Source organism: Colletotrichum siamense, assembly GCF_013390195.1.
Source record: "Colletotrichum siamense strain Cg363 chromosome Unknown KSG_Cg363_contig03, whole genome shotgun sequence".
In the NCBI taxonomy this organism is placed as follows: Eukaryota; Fungi; Ascomycota; class Sordariomycetes; order Glomerellales; family Glomerellaceae; genus Colletotrichum; species Colletotrichum siamense.
The window spans coordinates 6,139,902-6,160,592 of record NW_023501016.1 but is presented as its reverse complement, the minus strand read 5'-3'; the positions used below and the strand labels follow the sequence as shown (position 1 = coordinate 6,160,592).

Here is a 20,691-nt window from a genome sequence, read left to right as displayed (position 1 = left end):
TATAATTAATACTATAAAATCTAAATATATATATAAAGTATTATAAATAGATATAAAAAGAAGTAATTAATAAAAAAAACTAATAAAAAAGATAACTTTATAGCTTTATTATTGAATTATAAAAAAGAAGAAGGTTTTTCTCTTTATATACTTTTTATTATAGTTAAAATTATAAATATTAAAATAGTAATTAATATTACTATTTTATTTAGTAGAAATAAAAGCTTTTTATTAATTTAAATAAAAAAGTTAAAATAGTTATTAAAGTAGTAAAGTAGTAGTAATAATAATATCTTTTATATTATTTTTATTTCTTAATTTTTTTTCCCTATTTATATTATAACTAATATATATATTATTTACTTTATTTCTATATATATATATATATTTATATTATAATATAATACCTTTTTTTTATTTATAATCTTATTTTTAATATTAACTATATTATTTAAATAACTAAGAAAATTAAAACTAAGTATATAGCTATAATAGCTAAAATAAAAATTACTTTTATTAATAAAAAGTAGAAAAAAAGAGAAAAAGAAAAAAAAAAGAGTAATAATACTCTTTTTATATTTTCTTTAAAACTTAAAAGTTTTAAGCTTAAAAGTAAGTTATTTTATCCTCTATTTTTAGTTTTTTAAAGTTTTTTTTTATTATAATATCTTTACTTTATTTTATTATTCTTATAAATTAATTATTAATTTAAGTTATTTTATAAAAACTAAGATTAATAAGTTTAAAAAAAGTAAAAAACCTATAAAAAGTAGAAAAATTAAAAAAAAATATAATTTATAATTTATAATTTTTATTCTTCTATTTATTTATAAACTATACTAAAAATATAAATAGAGTATATTTCTAATTTATAGTTCTAATTAAGTTATTATATTATTTACTAACTTCTAAGTAGAAATAGAAACTTTAAAAGCTAAAAATTAAAAAAGAAAGTAATTATTATTACTAAGTAATAAAATTTATTTATTTTATTTATAAAATATTTAATAAAATATATTATTTAGTATATATATACTTAATATAAAATAAAGAAGTAAATATACTCTTTATAAAGAGAAAAAAAAGCTATATATCTTTATATTATTACTTATTTCTATACTAAAGTTTTAATTCCTTAAAACTATATATAAAGGTATAAATAAAACTATATATTTTATATTATAATATTTATATTATTAATTACTTAGCTAATTATTTATTAGATTATTCTTCTTCTTAAGAGAACTATACTTTAAGAAGCTTTTAAAACTTATAATAAAGCTAAAATAAAAACTAAAATAAAAACTAAAACTAAAATAAAAAATAAAAGTAATAATAAAGTAGCTATTAAGATTATAGTTCTTCTTTTAATATTAATTATTACTTTATTAATTAAGCTTATTATAGAAGATATATTAATTTTTAGTATTTTATATATTAGTTTATTTTCTAAAGTAATCCTCTTTATCTCTAAAGTAATTAATATTTATAATATTATTAATAGCTTTATTAATAGATATTTTCTTAAGAAAATAAAGCTTATATATAATATTTTTATAAATAACTATATATTTACTCTCTAAGAATAGGAATAAAGTATAGTAGTTATATTACTAAGTATTCTATAAAATATAAGTATTTTAAATTCTTAAGAAAGCTATATACTTCTTAGCTATTAAGTTATTTTTAATTAAATATTTAGTTTATAAGCTTTACTTATTATTTATCTTTTTTTCTTTATTTTACTCTATTATTTATAATATATCTTAAAAGTTTAAAAGTATTCTAAATTATTTAGATTTTATATAAAAAATATTTTTATAAAGCTATTAGCTAATATCTTATTAATAAGAAGATATATAACTTAGAATAATTACTTAATATATTCTTAATAAAGCTATATATTTTGAATATTTATATAATAGAAATAAATTAAAATATACTCCTTTTTACTTATTATAAGTTATATTATTTACTAATTATTATAATAGATTTTCTATATATCTCTAAAACTAAGTTTAAAATCTCTAAAAAACTACTTAAAAACTATAATTTCTTTTATAATATACTTTAAGTTTAAAAGCTTTACTTTTATTATTAATATAATTATTATATTTTAATATATAGTTTTCTATTAAATTAAGTTTCTAAAAAGACATATTATAAAACTTTAAAATAACCTTTATATCTTTTAGTTATTAATAAATAATATATTATTTATAATTAATAATACTTAAACTATCTTACCCCCTAAGATACTAAAGTAAATTATAAAATATTAAATATAATATAAATATTAAATTACTTAATTTATAGTTTAATAATATTTTAAAAATAAGTTTATTAAGAATTATAATAATAAAATATAAATAAATATAATATCTAGCTATATTATAATTAAAATATAGAGGATTAACTTAACTTTCTCTTAATATAAGAGGACTTATTATAAGTTTATTTCTTTATTAAACTTCTTAAATAAAATAAAGAGAAAAAATATAATTAATACTTTAAAATTAATAAAGTTAAATTTCTTTATAATTTACTTAATATACTAATTATATAAAAAATAAATTCTTTATATTATTTAATTATAAGTAATCTTAATTTCTAAATATTATTTAGTTAACTTTTAATTTTTTAGCTTATACTTCTCTTTAATCTCTTTTATAACTTTTTCTACTTTTTTTATATAATTCTTATAATATAAAATAAGGATATTATTAATATAAAAAATTATAAAAACTTTATTATTATAAAACTAAAAAAGATATAAATTTATACTTATTAAGTATAATTTAAAATAAAATAAAATATTTAAAGACTCTTTATATTAAAATAAAGAAGTATTATAAAAACTATATAAAATATATTAAAATTTAATAACTTTTCTATCTTTTTTAAAACTATTTAGTAAGTAGTAAATAATAAAGAAGTTATTTAGCTTATATATAGTATTTAGAAATATATTAATAATATTAAATTAATAAATTTTAAAGTTAAATTATATTATAAAAGCTATTATAATCTTAAATATTTTTATAATAAAAGTTATAATATAAGTTTATTCTAAAAAGTATTTTTCTTAGAGGTTACTTTAAATATAAATTTTAGTTTTATAATAATTAAAATATTTATATTAATCTAGTTTATATATAAATACTTACTTAAAAAATATTAATTTATTTTTAATTTTTAATTTATTTATAATATCTTAAATACTTATTTTTTTAAATTTATTAATCTTAATATTATATATTTTAATAAAATAAGAGTAAAATAGCTTTAATATATATTAAATATCTCTCTAAATCTTAAATAGCTTTATAAGCTAGTTAATATAGATTTTTCTATTTAATATTATAGATATATATTTTAGCTTTATTTAGTAAACTAAAATAAAAATAAAGTAGTAAAATAAGTAATATCTTTAGTTTACTTCTTTAAGTATTTTTTATTACTTTAATATATATATTTTAAAAAAATATTTTAGTTTTATTCTATTTAGAAGAATATAAAATATATTTTAAAATAAAAAAATTATTTTAACTTTATAATTTTAAATTAACTTAAATTAATATAGTTATATATTTATTCTAACTCTTTTTTAATAATACTCTTTTCTTTAGTTTTTAAGTATAGCTATACTAACTAAATAAAAGAGTTACTTTATAAACGTAGTTATATATTAATATCTTCTATATTTAGATTTTATAAAAAAAGTATATTTATTTAAATATATATTTTATTTAAAATTATATTTTTAGTAAGAGTTATATTCCTATTAATATCTTAAGTTTTTTCTATTATAATACTATCTTAAATAAAGTTTAATAATAGTATTAAATTTAATACTTTATATATTTTAATAAAATCTAAATTTAACTTAAGAGTTAATATCTATTTCTTTTATTTATTATTAACTATCTAAAGTTCTTTTAATAAAGAAAAGTATAATAATAATACTTTATTATTTATTATTAATATAAAATTAGCTTTACTTTATATTTTTAAAATTTAAAGTTCTAAAAATATAGAGGATATTAATTCTTATATTTTATTAATAACTAAGTAAACTTCTTTACTTTAAATTACTATCTTTATATTATTTTTTAAATAAAATATCTTCTTATTAAAAGTTATATTTTATATAATAATAACTTCTTAAAATAAAAATATTTAAATTTTATAGAAGTTATATACGTTTACTATATAACTTACTAAATATTTAATATACTTTTATATTATAATTTTAAAATTATTTTTATTTTTATTTATTTTATATTTTTTCTTAAAGAAGTATACTTTATAGTTATATATATAAACTTCTCTTTATTAAAAATAAAAATTAATTAAGAAGTTTATTTTATAAATAAGTTTATAATACTTAATATAATCTTTTAATTAGTTTTTTTTAATTTAAATTAATAAGAGCTAGCTATAATATTAATAAGAGCTTATATTATAAAGGAATATTATAGTTTATATTATTTTAACTTATAAATTAAATAAAAAACTTATTACTTAAAGTATTATAATAGCTTTTATAACTAGTTTTTAATTTATTTATTTTATACTTCTATTTAGTTCCTTAATATATAAAAAAACTTATTTAACTTTAATCCTTATTTCTAATACTTAAATCTAAAATTCTAATAGTTTATTAATTATAATTATAGTATATTTACTATTTTATTTAATTTTATATAATATAAAGCTATATTATCTCTATATTTAGTATTTAAAAGTTTAAATAATAATAAAAACTAAATATTAAGTTTTATTTATATATAAAAATATAAAAAGTTAATTTATATATTTATTTTTAATAACTAAAAGCTATTTATTTATATTAAAACTTATTAAATAATTAAGTAAATTTTATAATACTTTATAAAAAAGTTATATTACTTTTTATTCTAAAATATATTATAATATGACTTACTTTATATATATTATTATATAATATTAGTATTTAAAATATAATATACCTTAAATCTTTACTTTTTAAGTATTAAAAATAAGTTTCTTAAGCGTTTTTTAGCTAAGATAACTAAAATAAAAATACTATATTTCTATAGTATTAATATAAATTTAAATAGGTTTCTAAGAGTATTATTTTATATAAATTATTATAAAAACTAATAGATTTATAATTAAAATATTACTAAAAGAGATATATTTAGAACTAAAATATAAAAAATAAGGTTAATAATTTATAAAAGTAATATTACTTTTTTTTAAAACCTTCTTTATTTCTATATTATTTTTATAATTTCTAATATAAAAAGTATTATTAAATCTTAAATATTAAATATTTATTTTTTATAATAAATATTTTAAAATAATATTAATATAGAAGTTATTTATAAAAGTAATATTCTAAAATATTAAGTTTTAAAGTTTATTTACTTTATTTAAGATATTATAAAAAACTTTTATACTTTTTATTATAATAAAATATAAAATTATACTTATTTTAACTTATTTCTTTATTTTATAAATAATAAAGTTTTTTTTAAAAAGAGAGATATTATTAACTAAATAGAAAATATTATAATTATTTAATATTATATTATTAAAGAGAATTTTTAAGTTTTAAATATAAATTATATAGATCTTATTAAGTTTAAATTTTAATATAAAAACTTTTATTTCTTTTATTATAATTTCTATAATAATATCTTTAATAATAATATAAATTATTATATAAAATAAGAAATTTATTTTAAAAATAAAAATAATAATTAACCTTTTTAATCTACTAAAGTTATTCTTAAATAGTTTTTTCTTATTTTAATTTTTATTATTTTTAAACCTAAAAGTATTAAAGTTTTTTATAGTAAACTATTTTTTATAAACTATTTTAGTATAAAATTTAAAATATTTTAATTTATTAATTTTAAAATAAACCTAAATTATTTCTTTAAAATTTATATAAATTTCTTTATTTATAAGAATAAACTTAAAATAATTATAAATAAATAAAGTTTATTTATAATATTTTTATATATATAATATAAAACTAACTTACTTTATAAAAGCTTTTTTAAAATAAAATTACTAAAAATTATATTATTAAATTATTTAATTAATATTATAAAAACTTTATTAATATAACTTTTTAAATAAATACTTATTATATTTTTATAGAGAAAGTTTTTAAATATATTAATATATTAATTTATATTTTAGATCTTAATACTAAAATATTCTTATTTAATAATATTAATAAACTTTAAATTAGTTTAAAATAGAGTAAAATAGTATTAAATTACTTAGAAAAAAGTTTTTAATATAAAGGTTCTTTATATTTTTAGTAGTTTATACTAAAAAACTTTAAGAAATATATTTTAGAAATTTTTAATCTAAATATTAAAATTAATAATAAAAACTACTTAATTTAAAACTATAATATATTTTTTATAAATTATAATAAAGTTATTTAAATTATTTAAAATATAATATTATTTTAAAATATATATTAAAATATAAAAAGTATAATCTTCTTTTTTAAAAAACTTTATTTAAATAAATATAAGGATCTTTTCTAAAATAATATCTTTAATTTATTTATTTAAAACTTTATATATTTATTCTTTTTATATATATTTTACTTTATAAGCTATATATATAATAAAATATAAAATATAAAGTTTAAAAATTCTTATAAATCTTTTAATAAGAAAAATAAATATAATTAATATTAATAGTAATAAGTTATTAATAGTTTTTTTAAACTTTTCTTTTCTAAAATCTTTATTTTTAGTAATATTATTTTTTATAATAGCTTTTTAAGTATTTAAAGTAATAAAAATATATAAAGTAATAATTTTATTATAAATTTCTTATTTTATTTTATAATATTTATATTATATTTTATTTTCTTTTTAAATCTAATTATTAAATAAAAATATATTTTTAATTTTATTTAAATTAGAAAAAATACTAAAAATATTATTTAAATTAATATATTTCTAAATATTTTTAGTTTTTATTTCTATTTAAAAAGTAATATATTAAACTAAAAAGTTATAATAAAAAGTAAATTTATAAAAAATACTTAAATTAATAATTATTATTATATTAGAAATATATTATAAATTAAAAATAATTATAAAAATAAAGTTTTAAAATTAAAATAGAATATAATAGATATAAAATAAATTAAATAAAGTTATAATTTACTTTATAGATAATAGTTTAGAAATATAATATAAACTAAGTTTATAACTATTATAAACTAACTATAATATATATATAATATCTATATAAATAAAATAGCTTAATTCTTTTTAAATTAAAGTTTAATATAAAAGGTTTTTTAAAAAGTAAATCCTAATATACTAGAATATTATTAGTCTAAATAAGTAAGTTAGAAGTAGGTTACTTTATACTTTCTTCTAAGCGTAAGGCTACCTCGGATACTTAAGGGCATCACAATAGGAATTAAATCCGATTTATATTGAGGATAGGTAAGATGCGGAATTATTTGTCGTGTACCTAAGGCATCTATCCACCTGATTGGGACAGTCCGCTTCAGCTACATGGTCTCTACTCTCTTGTTATCAAGTAACAGTGTCAGTCTTTTATGACTCTCTCTGCGACTTTGACGACTTTTTCTCGCCCAGGCTGCTCCAGTCTTGGGACGATCTCCTGGTACTTGATGAGAAGCCCATGATGAAGTCATCAGCATCTTCTTGATCCGCAGACGTAGCTCAGTACCGCGCTCTCTTTCCTTCATTGCCCTTCCTCTGTCATTGGAAGCTTTAAGGTAGCTTTCCAATCGCTTTGACAAAGCCATTGCGTGGGTCTGATGCTCTTTACTGCCGTTGGCCAGGGTCGCAATTCCCTTGCTCAAGTATTCGTATCCTGTCTCGAAACTAGACAGTCGATCTGGCCCTTGCGCCTCCATGTAATGAGAAGCGAGCAGCTCAGTTGTGAAAGTAAACGCATGGAGGGAGAGAACTTCGTACGCATTTCCCACCCGGGGCTTCTTACAGCACCCGTCTTTTGTTATGGTCCAAATATCAACTGCCTCTTGTATGACACTTGCGGCATTGTTCATGGGCTTCAGAGTAGCCAGAAGGTGGTCAAAATGTAAGGATATGTCGTCCTCGGATACTATTTGGGTCGATATGGAACTCGAGGCACCCAGATGATAGTAGCCGGACTCAATATTTTCTTCGCTTGGGTTGAAGCGACTTCTCCAATTCCTCACACAGTAGGCAGTCATATTGAGAACAATGGCGTGTTCTTGGCCAAGTATACTGGCGATAACATGAATTGCCTTCCAGCATGCAAGGCTTAAGGTTGTCTTGAGGTCGAGAGGAGTTGAAGTTGCGACGGCTACCAGTGATATGACAAAGTCGGTAATTGGATGGTGTACTCCAACAGACGAAGGCAAGATTTCCTGGAGCTGTAGCAGGAAAGACCTGAACAGCAGGAAGTGTTTGCGATCTCCAATGCGAACGTTCATTAGAGTTAAGGAAATTCCAGAAATAGACCAGGAAGCTTGGATTGCAAAGCCGTGTGGAGGACCGTAGGATGTCCACAACGTCCTCCAATACACCAAATGTTTCTCCATACTGCGCCGCATCAGATAGTATTGCGATGCAGCGGCACTTTTCAGAGACCAGTTGCCAGTCGAGGGATGTTTTGCAGAAGCCGAAGTCCGATGACGTGAAGTTCGTACTTCGAGGGTTCACTGCTTTCCAGCTCCGCTTGCCAGAAGCGAAAAGCCCTTTCACGAGATGATCAACGGCGTGGAACATCTTCTCCTGCTGAACGTATGTTGTTGCAAGTCCAAAGTGCGGCCTTTGTCTGTCCAGCCTTCGTCTTGCTTCGTTCATTGAAGCAAACTTGAGGTGTTTGATCGTGGAGGCGGTAGCTGGCAAGGCGTACGCGATACGCCGACGTCGCCCGACGGAATTTTGTAAATCTTTGCGCTTAGACCTGTTCTTGGAGAATCCCCAAAGCCTGAAATTTCTTTCCAATGTCGGTTTACTAACAAATTGAGTCAGCCATTGTTCGAAATTTATCGTCGAATAAGTGCCAAAGAAATCACATACCCAAGTTCGTGCCCATGAATGACGAGCATCTCAAATAGAACTTCGTTCACCGTATGGCCTTCCTCCATGTAGAGTCGACGCAGATGGGTTTCCTTGAGCATATCCCAGTGCTCATTTGATTGCTCATTTGATGGCGTCTTTGGTTCCGACTTGGTTGTTTTGGTTCTCTGCTTGGCCCGCTCGCTGGCCATTGGGTCGTGCATCACAAATTCAATCGCTGCTGGGCTCTCACTCGAGTCAGATATTGCAACCCCCAAGTAACCGCTCTGTTGCTCAGGATATTTCTGAGGGTTAAGCTCGGAAGGCCATATCGGATTGCAAGATGCTGTCATCAGGTCGGTAGCTGCGAGAGAACCAGAGTATTCCAAGAGCTCAATATCCATGAATGGTACTATCATCGAGAAAAAAGGCGAGTCAGCCCATTCCTTAAATGTCATTACGTTTCCATCAAAATGAAGCAAGTTACTCATTGGGAATCGTAAGTTGGACGTAAATTGTCCAGCCGTCCGCAGAATCGAGAGATTCATCAAACCGACGTCCAAATTGGCATTAGCATTGTGACTCGAATATGAGTGCTCCTGTGGCCGTTGATTGCTGAAGTCGGATGAGGTACCGCTAATCAAAGAAAAAGGCTGATATTCCTGGGGTAACAAAAATAGGTCCACATCGTTTTGACAAAGATGCAAGTAATCAAGTGGGTTGTATTCCTCAAGATGGTTCCCCCATACACGGCTTTCTGCTGATGTACCGTAAACTGTTTCATCGTGCATGGCGTGATCCAAGGCAGCTTGGAAGGCAGCTTGAACGGCAGCATTGTCTAAGCGCTCCATCATTGGCTGTGATGCTCAGACTTGAACGTGTCGATACGTGTGATGCCTGAAGGTAGTGCTCGAGATTTGGAATGCCCGTAGAAGGAGAATATGCGAAGTACTGTGCGGCAGCAAAGTAGTAGATGGGTCGTTTGAGGGGAAACAGACCGCCTGCTGGCCGGAAATGGTCGTGGGCGAGGTCATACATCTGGTTCGCCCCAAGATCTCGCCTCATTTGGGCCGGGATGCAAAATGCAGTAGCCATTAGAAAGAGTCTTACACGTGGTGGTGTTGGGAAACGCCATGCAGGTGTCTTTCGGCTCGGCCGTGTATTGCATATGATAACGCATGATCATTGGCCTGATCCTAAACCATCACGTTGGTTTGGGTGATGATAAGCGTCTCCACCTTGGGATGCATTGGAACGACTGGATCAATGCAAGACAGTCCTTCGAATGGCCGCCCAGCATTGCTGCCCCACTGCAGAGAACCAACCGGAGTCGACATCATTTTGAGTGGTGCACAAGAATACTCAACGCTGATGTGGACGGGCTACTGTTTTGCTTGATTCGGGGTGTGTTCTGATGAGCTTGCCAATAAGCCTTGATCACAACAGGTTGAACGGTAGTTGCAGCTCATCCATTGAGCCACCAGTATGAGCCCCTTCTGAAAATTATAAGTAGGCGGTGCATTCTCACTCCAGATGAACTTTTTGTTGCGGTCATCGAGCAACCGAAACTTACTTGTCAAGTTATCACTTGTTCTTATACTCCTCACCCTGAGCATTATCTGCTGCATACCTTGTTGCTGAAACATTCTTCACCCCTCTTATTCAAGATGCAGGTCATTTCGACGGAGACCATCAATGTTGGTGCGTCAAGCTCCACGACAGCTTCTGCCAGCCTTCCTGTGGACAGTCCAGGCCGATCATACCACTCAAATGACTCCGCCAATTCAGGGACTGAGTCGGATACCGATGACGATCAACTTACCCAGAAGGCAGTCGGCAAGCCAGGACCGGATATCTCCAAGACTAACTGGAATTCCTGGGTCACTGAACATCTGAAATCGCTGGTCTCGAAAGCCAAAGGTGGTGTGTCACAGGCGGTCATGGCGTTCATCAAGAGCACGTAAGTGTCGAGACTGCCATGTTCAGTATGATCTTAACAAGCCGTATACTTAGTATGAAAGACACGAAGTTGATCTTCGTGATGGGAAGTGCGGGTACGGGCAAGTCCTCCTTACTCAATGAGCTTACCGGGATGGATCTTCATGTCGGCAAATCATTGAAGTCCGGTAGGTCAAGATCTGACCTCATTTTGAAATCTCATCCTCGTTAACTTGCTAATCGTTTTCATCATGCAGGGACCCGGCGGTACCACGTCTGCCCCGCCATCATTGATGATCACCAGTATCTCTTCATAGACACAGCTGGCTTTGGCGCCGCCGATTTAGACGATGAAGACAACTTCAAAGACATCATGGCATGTCTTTCAACACTTCGCCCATTCGTCACCTTCTCCGGTGTTCTGTATGTCTATGGGCGAATGGGGCGCTTCTGGACAGCGATCTGCGCACTCTGCGATGGATCGAATGTTTTTGTGGTCCGACCTTCTTCCAAAACATCACGATTGTTACCACAAAATGGGACGAGCTCGTGGAAGATGCTTTCGAGGACAGATGGGCCATCACGGCAGACTTTGAAAACCACGAGGTTGTCCGTTGTCTGTTGGATCCTCCTGGTCGACTTGATGGAGCCACCATTTACCATCATGGCTTTCCTGGAGGTAGGGGCTCCGGAGACTCGTGGAGCAGCATCCTTTCCAAAAAACGGCGAGCCCATGAAAGAGGCGACGAACTTCGCAATCTTATTCGACGTAATTACACAGACAAAGACGTCGGCGAGCTGCAGATTATTCAAGAATTGGATCAAGGAATGGCCTTGTGTGAGACAGAGGCAGCGAGGATTCTTGCGTCTGATCTGAAGCAAACCATAGTGGAGGTATCGGAGGATAGTGCTACTTTGGTGCTACGACCGGGTTTGGACAAGGATTGCGGAGTGCTCAGGTCTCAGAAGGCAGTCAAGAACTCGAGCGACAAATCAGACGACTCTAGGGACACAGAGACAAGAGACCAACCCGAGGAGCATACCAAGGAACAATCTAAGGAACAATCCAAACAGCAACCCGTCGAAGAGTTTAAGAAACAGCCTAAGGAACAACCTAGGAATCGGACCGAGGGTAAAGCCAAAGAAGAATCTTCTTGGTTTGAAAGATGGTTCCAGAGTGACTGGTGGGCCGTCCTCGCAGAAGCAGCCCGTTTCTTCGCAGAAGCGCGTAACGGAGGGTATCAATCCAGCAACCGGGGAGGCTTTGGGCCTCCTCCTGCATGGAACCCCTGGCAGGCTGCTCGGAACTGGTGGAGTGGAACAGCTTGAGGAATTTTTTGGTCTTCTCTTTGCGCGAACAAATAAGGATCAGGGGGGCAGCGTTCAGGGGGCTTCAGAGAATGCGGTATGGCTGTGCGACGGAATATTACTCAATAACTCATGACCTTGTTTTCTCTCTCCTTAACGTCATTCGTTTTGCAGTATGTTCACCCAAAATAAAAAGAGTCGATGGTATCTTCATTTCCTTAGTAATACGAATCATCGTGAATCCCCCTCCCATACAACAAAATATCCTCAAAAGGATTCCCGGCCTTCAACACCCTCACCCTCGGCCTCCCCAGATCCCCCCGACTAACATACCCACAACTCGTCTCATTAAACCTCTGCCGCCCCCTCGCAACGACCTTAAACTTCGGCACAATCGCCTCCCTCCGCTCCACCCTCCCCCACCCGCCGCCGCCCGCGCACGCATTCTGCTCCTGCACGTCCACCTCGCCCCACGCCCAGAACCCGTCCTCCGCGTCGCAGGGAAAGTCGATCGTCAGCTTCGGCGCGATCTCCGCCGGGACGCCCGTGTACAGCTCGCGGAACTCGGTCAGCAGCCGGCGCGTGAGCGGGCACTCGGCGTCTAGCCACACGTACACCTTGGTGGCCTTGGTCTCCTTGGCCGCGAGCGTGTGCCAGATGCTGCCGCCGTTGAGGTACAGCCAGTTGCCGCTGTCCTCGCGCAGGGAGATGTTGATCGTGCGGGCGACGGAGACGTAGCGGGGCCGCGGGTATTTGAGGAGGCGCTGGAGGGTGTGGCCGTTTGTGATGTTTAGGATGCGGGATTCGCGGAAGGAGTCTATGCTTTCGTCGTATCTGGGGGTAGACAATGAGTGGTTGTTCAGAGTGATTAGGGGTGAAGGCTGCGACGTACACCCTCTTGCAAGATACCAAAAGTGACATGAAAGCTTGGTTCTGGCCCTGATTTAGGTCGACCTTCCTCCCTTCCTTGATATCCTCCCATAACTCTTCACATCTCCAGTGATTACACCACGGCGACTGCATCCTCAGAAACCATTCCGGGTGCCATTGTACCTGAGGGGCCTTTCTAAAGTCTCTCGCGAGGCCCAGTTGCCTCTCATCCGGCGCCTCGTGATCCGTCACACACGGCGAGTACCGCATATGCCCATCCTCAAGAAACGCGTGTCGCTCCACGCCGCACGCGACCCAAAACTCCTTATATATCTGCTCGCGGATCTCGGGCGGTAGCCGTCGGAAAATATGTGATTGGCCCTGGGGGTAGGCCTGCCGCCTCAGTTCTGGGTCTTTGATTCTCGGGGTTTCTTCGGGGGTGGTGTTGGTGATGTTGGGCTTCGGTTTACATGTCTTTTCGTCCTCTTGTGGTGTAGTCCTCTTCCATAGAGACGAGGTCTTGAATGAAAACTTGAATGATTTTGCGGATGTTTTGCTGATTGTCAAGAAGTCGTCGTGGCGATCACTCCTCGTGGAAAATACTTTCTTGAAACCGCCTAGACATGATTTTGATGCCCGGCGGAGGAGGCTTCGATGGCCCATGGCCGGGCCGAGATGAGTTTCCATATCGGGGCCGCACTTCTGACCCGAAGGCCGATGAGAATGCGGAAGATAGTGAGCCCACGGTGTGAAGTTGGCGAGAAGGATCGAATAGGACGTAAGTTTCCGTCAACAGATGAATCCAGCGGGATGGTTCTTTAGTCAGAGAAGAGGGAACAGAAACCGGCAGGCACTGGGAGAAAGAAAGAAGAAGGGAAGAAGGGCAGGCAAGCAGGGGTGGTCTCAGAGGCAGGGGGTGCAGAGGTTGCGAGAACCGATATATATGAATGTTTGCTTCACAGTGTCTCGGATACCTGCTCTGTCCTCGAGGGAAAGGCTCCAAGCAACCAACCGAGGCTGTATATCGTTCCACCGTCCCGAGAATCTGGTAAAAGGACTTTTTGTTCAACCAACCAGTTTCGCAGGTGAGCCAACCGAGTTGCGAGATCATTCAATACAAGCACAGCGCCCACTTTGTATACATACGTGGGGAGGGGGCGAAAGGCGCGGCAAGGACCGAGACCCCCAAAAAGTGGTGTTGGTGTTGGTGTCTCTCGCCTGCCCAGGATGAGAGCGAGGATCACATCTCCACCCTGTGTAACGGGGGCAAGCAAACACGCATTTTGTGGCCTGGTTTTGGCCCAGAAGGATGGGCGGCGCATGGGGTCATATTTTTTCATTGTTCCATGTTGCGGAGGGTGGTTGTCGACGTGAATGTGACATGTTCATATTTGCTTTCCGGAAGCAGGAAAAAGCAAAGAAAACGGGCACTGTGAACGTCGCAGCGGAACGGGATGGGCGTCACAGTACTTGTACCCCCTTGTCGAGTCCACAGGGCGGACGGGCGCGAAAGGGAGAGGCGGCCGGCCGTGGAACACTTTGCGGGATCGTTTCCCGTGGTGAGACAGAGATCATCTGTGGTGGTTCCTCGTGAACTCGTGGCTTTTGGGTGTGTCACTCGGGTAGTGCCAAAGTGCATCATCGGAGGCGGACGACGGCTCCTGTAAACCACCCACAAAAAAGTGAAGACCCTGCCTGGACCTTCCTTCTGCTCCACCAACATGTGCCAGGGGATACGACGCAGCACCAACAGCTCCAACAGAGGATGAGCCGATCAAGCTGCTAGGCGCTGAGAACTGAGCCGTCACTTCCCGCTTGGATTTTGAGGTGGGCGATGATCTGTCCGGTTGCGTTGGTCCAAAATGACTGAAATGACGCTGCGGACCCGAGTGTGATGAATATCAGTTAGCTGGGTGTTGCACTTCAGTGAGGAATGTATGAGCCGCTCAACACGGATATGTCTCAGTCCGGGCTTCGCAATTCCCGCGACATGGCCAGCAACCATGCATCCCGTAGCGAGCAAATCAACCACAACCCCCAAGACCTGAGCGTTTTCCCATCTAGGCATTCCAGTCGTTGAGTGGGACGTGGAACCTGTCAGACTGCAGCATAGCAGGCAGCGAGATGATCCCAACGGCCGCCGGGAGCGCACCAACACGCAAATGTCAAACTGTCACGGCCACTTTGCTGCGTGTCCGCGGCACAGCGGTGTTGGCGTGAGATGGGCCGCTCAAGGCGCTACCTGGTTGTCATCGTCAACCTAGCCAGAGCTCCGCAGGCAGAAAAGCGGCGAGAGGCGATTGGCTGATCTACGGGGAACGACGGCGTTCTTTTCTCCTCATCTGGACCCCCTTCTCTCCCTCTCCACGCATCGCGGGCTGCGGGACCGTTGTCGATAAGGCCTGGCCGCGAACTAGGCGCGCTAAGTGCCTAGTTCCCGGGGAACGGCGGTCGCTGCGCCGGCCGTCCGACGGGGCTGCCGGATGGGGTGAGGTGCATTTCCCCATTTGAACGAATCAATCTGCGAGAAGCATTCTCCGCCCGGCTGCGTCGACAAACGGAGGTTTCAGTTGGAATGCGATGCAAGAGTGGTTCAGTTGCCGGACAGCAAAGGCCGAGAAGCAGAGATGTGACGGGCGAATCCCGTGTACCTGTTTTTGTCTTTGTGAAATGCCCGAGGGAGGCAGGATCTTGATCGAGTATTGTTGGAACTTGTGCAGAGCCATGCAAGCCTCGGTTTTTTCGGCCGCATCGTCCTGGGCGGGCAGGTGATGGGGTTCGCCTCTCTCGTGAGCAAATGTGGATTCGACACCCGTGAAAGAGGCAAGGATGCTGCGTTGGGGAGACGGGATCGATTTGCCTCTCGCACCAACGACACCTTGTCGTTCCTTCGAAGCCATTCCCACAGCGGCAGCTGGACGTCGATGCAGTATCCGCAGCCCGTCCGTACTATGCAGTAGTAGGTGTCAGTGTGAATACGGTTATGGATATGCATGTGTGCATGAGGCCATTCAGGATCCAGATCTCGCGGCCAGAGTTTGCGACCCGGTCCATGGATGGCCGAGGGAGAGAGATCCTTGTCGTTCTGTTGGTGGCGGTTGTCGTTGGTGATGTGAAGTGGGTGCTCGACAAGCGGCACAGTCACATTAGACGAGCTCGCCCATCCCTGACAAGATTCGACCAAGATGTGACCTTATAGTCTATACCGATAACTGACAGCAGGAAATGGCATCTGAAGGGCGAGATCTGGGAAACAGAGTTGGACCCTGTGAACTCTGTCTTGAGTTTATCGGTTGGGCGTGCCGGGTGGCGTTCGGTGCCTCGTGCTTGTGATGGCTCGCGGACGCAGCCGTGAGGTAATTCGCACTAAGCAGGAACTTTGTTGGGCGGCGAAAGAAGGTAAATAGAACGATGGTGGTTTGACAGGTGATGAAACTCAATCTGGAGAGATTTAGGCGCGACAGACAGGGAATTTGCAAAAAGAAACATCGCGAAATTCACAATGTCGCCCAAAAAGAAAGTTGTCGATGATGGAAGGAGCAACACATGCAAGCCCAGGCTGACATAATCCCGCCTACTACCTACGCTCTGACCTCCCCTGGCTTTCCCGCTTTTCGGCAAGCTCAAGGGGCCAACGGGACTAGACCGCTAACGAAGCGCTGAAGCAACGGGTGGACTTGACCAGGATATCGCGAGTTTCCAGCGATTGCCGCTAGCCATAGGGCAGAGGGAGTGCTAAAGACAAGCGCTGCCATTGGCGATGCCGGTTGCCGACAGACTTCCGTTGGGGGAGGAAACAGCCAGGTTCAGGGCATCAGATTGAAGGAAACACTGAACTGATAAGGTACGCGATAAAGCATCGGGAGCAAATGAAAAAAACCAGACGAAAGAAAAGGCGGGGCGCCTGGTCCGTGGCAGAAGCTTGGCGAAGGGAGGCGAACGGCTCGTCCATGCGCTACCTCTAGAAAAAAACAACAATCTCCCACGCGAGACCGACGACGAGGACGAAGAGCCAAGCCTCGGATCGACTCCTGTCTGGTCTGATCAGTCAACAGTCGTCGCAATTGACTCGTCCCGTCGTACCTTTCGTCCACACGACTGCAACCTTGAGAGCCAACCCCTCCGTTTCATGGCGTTTACTGTCCCAGCAGTGCTTCGCTGTGCCGCGCATAAGGGCGCCACTACGTCATGAAGTTCGCAAAGGAGCTCGAGCAGGACCTTGTGCCAGGTGCGAAAGCCTCCCCCATGCGCCTGTCTCTGGCGATTGTCTTGCGATTTGCTAATGCAGTGTCCCTTGAACAGAATGGCGCGTCAAATACCTCGATTACAAGGCCGGCAAGAAGCTCATTAAGAAAGTGTCTCGCGCCATCAATCGCGCCAATGGTAGTCCGCAAGGGAACTCGGGCAAGCTCAACAACCGCGGAACATCCAACTTCTTCAATAGCGACAATGCGAGGGAAACGAATCCCGACGAGAGAACATCGCTGCGAGAGGGTTCTGCCCCGGTCGGCTCTGCCCGACAGAAGCCCATGACGCCTGCGCAAGCGATCCCTGCGAACCACGAACACCAGACCCTGACGAGTGGCTCGAATGATATGCAATATGGTAGCTTCGTGCATACGCCGCCCCAGCACGAGGGAGCTCCCCTCGATCGGCGGCCGACCTTCGAGCTTCCTGACCCTGCGATGAGGGTGCCTTCCCGGACGACGGACCAGGGTGCTGAAGGGGCTCATGCTCAGGAAAGCCCAATGGCCAGGCAGGCTCTACAGCGCAGCGCATCCATGATGACGGATCCACGAAGCAATCAGCCCTCTGCGCCTGAACAGACGCACTCTCCTTCGTCAATGAGGCTCCCTCACTCCGCTACCATCGGGTCTGTAAGTGGCTCGCCAAGACGCGGCTTGCGAAGGTGGTTTACGGGGTCTTCACCCCTCAATCGGGTTGGAACGAACCCCGAATACGGTATGCAGGCACTGGCAATGGAGCCCGGGGGAATCGAAAAGGCAGAATTCGAAAATTTCCTAGACGATCAGCTTAACACGGTGGAAAAGTTCTACAAGGAGAAGGAGGACGAGGCTGGACAGCGCCTCAAGGTGCTTAAGGAGCAGCTTCACGAAATGAGAAACCGACGAACCCAGGAGCTCAACGCTCAAAAGCAACAGGCCGAGATGGAGTTCATGCACGGCCACCACGGACATGGCGACGGTGCGAAGAACGGTCCACTTGGCTGGATTGATCCGGTTAGGTCTAAGATCTTCAGACCAGGACCCAACTCCAGGAACTTGTCAAAAATGGCTCCCACCCCAGTCATGCGTCCTAGAGAGGGCCAAGACGCGAGGATGGACTACATCCGTCGACCACCAGAGCATGAAGTTCCCTACCGGTCCGCGAAGCGCAAGTTGAAGCTTGCCCTCCAGGAATTTTACCGTGGCCTGGAACTCCTCAAGTCCTACGCCATCCTCAACCGGACTGCGTTCCGCAAGCTGAATAAGAAGTACGACAAGGCCATCAATGCCCGCCCTCAGTACCGTTATATGACCGAGAAGGTGAACAAGTCGTGGTTCGTCAACAGCGACGCCCTAGATGGACATATCAAGGCCGTCGAGGACCTATACGCCCGCTACTTTGAGCGCGGCAACCACAAAATCGCTGCGGGTAAGCTGCGAAGCATGGCTCGTAAACCTAGAGACGAGTCTGGCAGCGCCTTTAGGTGCGGTATTCTCCTCGGGACTGGTGCTGTCTTTGGCATCCAAGGCGCCATCTTGGGTGTCCAGCTCTTGTGGGACCATGACGCCCACGTCCGCGAGCAGACGAGCTACCTGTTGCAGATTTACGGCGGTTACTTCTTCATGCTCCTGCTGTTCTGCATGTTCTGCATCAACTGTGCCATATGGACCAGGAACAAGATCAACTATCCCTTCATCTTCGAATTCGATACACGCAACAACCTCGACTGGCGGCAGCTAGCCGAGTTTCCAAGCCTATTTACGTTCATTTTCGGCCTCTTCCTGTGGCTGAACTTTAGCTCCTACGGTTCGGACGAGGTGTACGAGTACTATCCTGTCGCTCTCATCTTCGTATCAGCCCTTATCATTTTCCTTCCCCTCCCTGTTCTCAAAGCTAGGAGTCGAAAATGGTTCGCATATTCTCATGTAAGTCAGCTGCTTGTTAAAATGATTGTATTGCGCCATCTAACAACACTCGACAGTGGCGTCTCTTGCTCGCTGGTCTTTACCCAGTCGAGTTCCGAGACTTTTTCCTCGGCGACATCTACTGCTCTCTGACCTACGCCATGTGTGTAAGTGTACCTCAATGTCTCCCTACCGTGGCATATCTGACTGTTCATAGAACGTCGAGCTTTTCTTCTGCGTCTATGCCAATGCATGGGACAACCCAGTCCAGTGTAATTCGAACCATTCCCGCCTTCTAGGCTTCCTAGGTGCACTTCCCCCGATCTGGCGCTTCCTCCAATGCCTGCGCCGATACAGAGACACCCGCAACATCTTCCCGCACCTCATCAACGGCGGAAAGTACACAATGTCCATCCTCGCCGCAATGTCTCTCTCAATGTACCGCATCAACAACACCAGAGGCAACCTGGCCATGTTCATTACCTTTTCCACAGTTAACGCCATCTACACATGTAGGTACTTGCCACCAAGTTCTCTCAGTCCAGCAACTAACAGTCACCCTCAGCAATCTGGGACATCTTCATGGACTTTTCCTTGTTGGACCCCAACCCCAAGAAGAAGCCCAACGGCAAGCCCGACGGGAAGCCCAGCAAATTGCCCGTCCTCCGTCAAACCAGAGCCCTCAAGAAGACGTGGCCCTACTACTTCATCGCCGTCGTCGACCCCATCCTCCGCTGGGCCTGGATCTTCTACGCAATCTTCACACACGACACGCAGCACTCCACGATCGTCTCCTTCCTCGTCGCCCTCGCAGAGGTCTCCCGCCGCGGCATGTGGACCCTTTTCCGCGTCGAGAACGAGCACTGCGCAAACGTCACAGCGCGCAAGGCCTCCCGCGACGTGCCCCTTCCCTACCCGTCGGAGTCTCCCTCGCGCTCGCCGACCATCAGCGACGCCGGCAAGGACGGCGCCGTGCTTGAGACGACGGGCACCGCGGACGCACCGGGCACGGCAGGCGCCAGCGGGGCTACCACGTCGTCGTCGCGTCGCATGGAGGAGGGTACCGTCAGACGGCGCAAGTCGAGCGTCGCGATGCCGCCGCCGCAGAGGACTTTCACCTCGATATTGGCCGAGGCGCATCGGCAGGACTTTGAGAAGAGGAAGAAACCCATTGAAGAGGTCGAGCCGCAGTTGGAGGAGGCCGGGGGCATGGCCAGCGACGATGGGTCCGGCAGTGATGACGACGATGACGATGATGGGGATAGATCTGATGCGGCGTCTGAGGCGGACTCGATGGAGATTAGAGAGGCACGGGAGCTGGGTGACGACGCACGGCAGGGAACCAGGCGGGCTTAATAGTAATTATAAGGCTTTAATGTCTGTCACGATAATGA

The 20,691-nt window shown here is 38.0% G+C and overlaps 4 protein-coding genes across 4 annotated transcripts; 2 read left to right on the top strand and 2 right to left on the bottom strand.

The window, feature by feature from the left end:
- Positions 1 to 7,338: 7,338 nt before the first annotated feature.
- CGCS363_v005629 (uncharacterized protein) lies at positions 7,339 to 9,454 on the bottom strand (the record flags this gene model as incomplete). The annotated part of the gene is made up of 3 exons (XM_036637478.1): positions 7,339 to 7,346; positions 8,696 to 9,006; positions 9,072 to 9,454. 3 exons carry the CDS (start codon positions 9,452 to 9,454, stop codon positions 7,339 to 7,341), a joined length of 702 nt encoding a protein of 233 aa, XP_036497442.1.
- Positions 9,455 to 10,717: 1,263 nt separating this feature from the next.
- On the top strand, positions 10,718 to 12,317 carry CGCS363_v005628 (uncharacterized protein; the record flags this gene model as incomplete). The annotated part of the gene is made up of 4 exons (XM_036637477.1): positions 10,718 to 11,010; positions 11,064 to 11,176; positions 11,246 to 11,411; positions 11,447 to 12,317. The coding sequence occupies 4 exons, from the start codon at positions 10,718 to 10,720 to the stop codon at positions 12,315 to 12,317; spliced, it is 1,443 nt and encodes a 480-aa protein (XP_036497443.1).
- A 197-nt stretch (positions 12,318 to 12,514) lies between these two features.
- Positions 12,515 to 13,829, bottom strand: CGCS363_v005627 (uncharacterized protein; the record flags this gene model as incomplete). The annotated part of the gene is made up of 2 exons (XM_036637476.1): positions 12,515 to 13,130; positions 13,189 to 13,829. 2 exons carry the CDS (start codon positions 13,827 to 13,829, stop codon positions 12,515 to 12,517), a joined length of 1,257 nt encoding a protein of 418 aa, XP_036497446.1.
- A 3,525-nt stretch (positions 13,830 to 17,354) lies between these two features.
- Positions 17,355 to 20,653, top strand: CGCS363_v005626 (Protein SYG1-like protein; the record flags this gene model as incomplete). The annotated part of the gene is made up of 5 exons (XM_036637475.1): positions 17,355 to 17,394; positions 17,469 to 19,318; positions 19,375 to 19,464; positions 19,515 to 19,809; positions 19,863 to 20,653. 5 exons carry the CDS (start codon positions 17,355 to 17,357, stop codon positions 20,651 to 20,653), a joined length of 3,066 nt encoding a protein of 1,021 aa, XP_036497447.1.
- Positions 20,654 to 20,691: the final 38 nt, after the last annotated feature.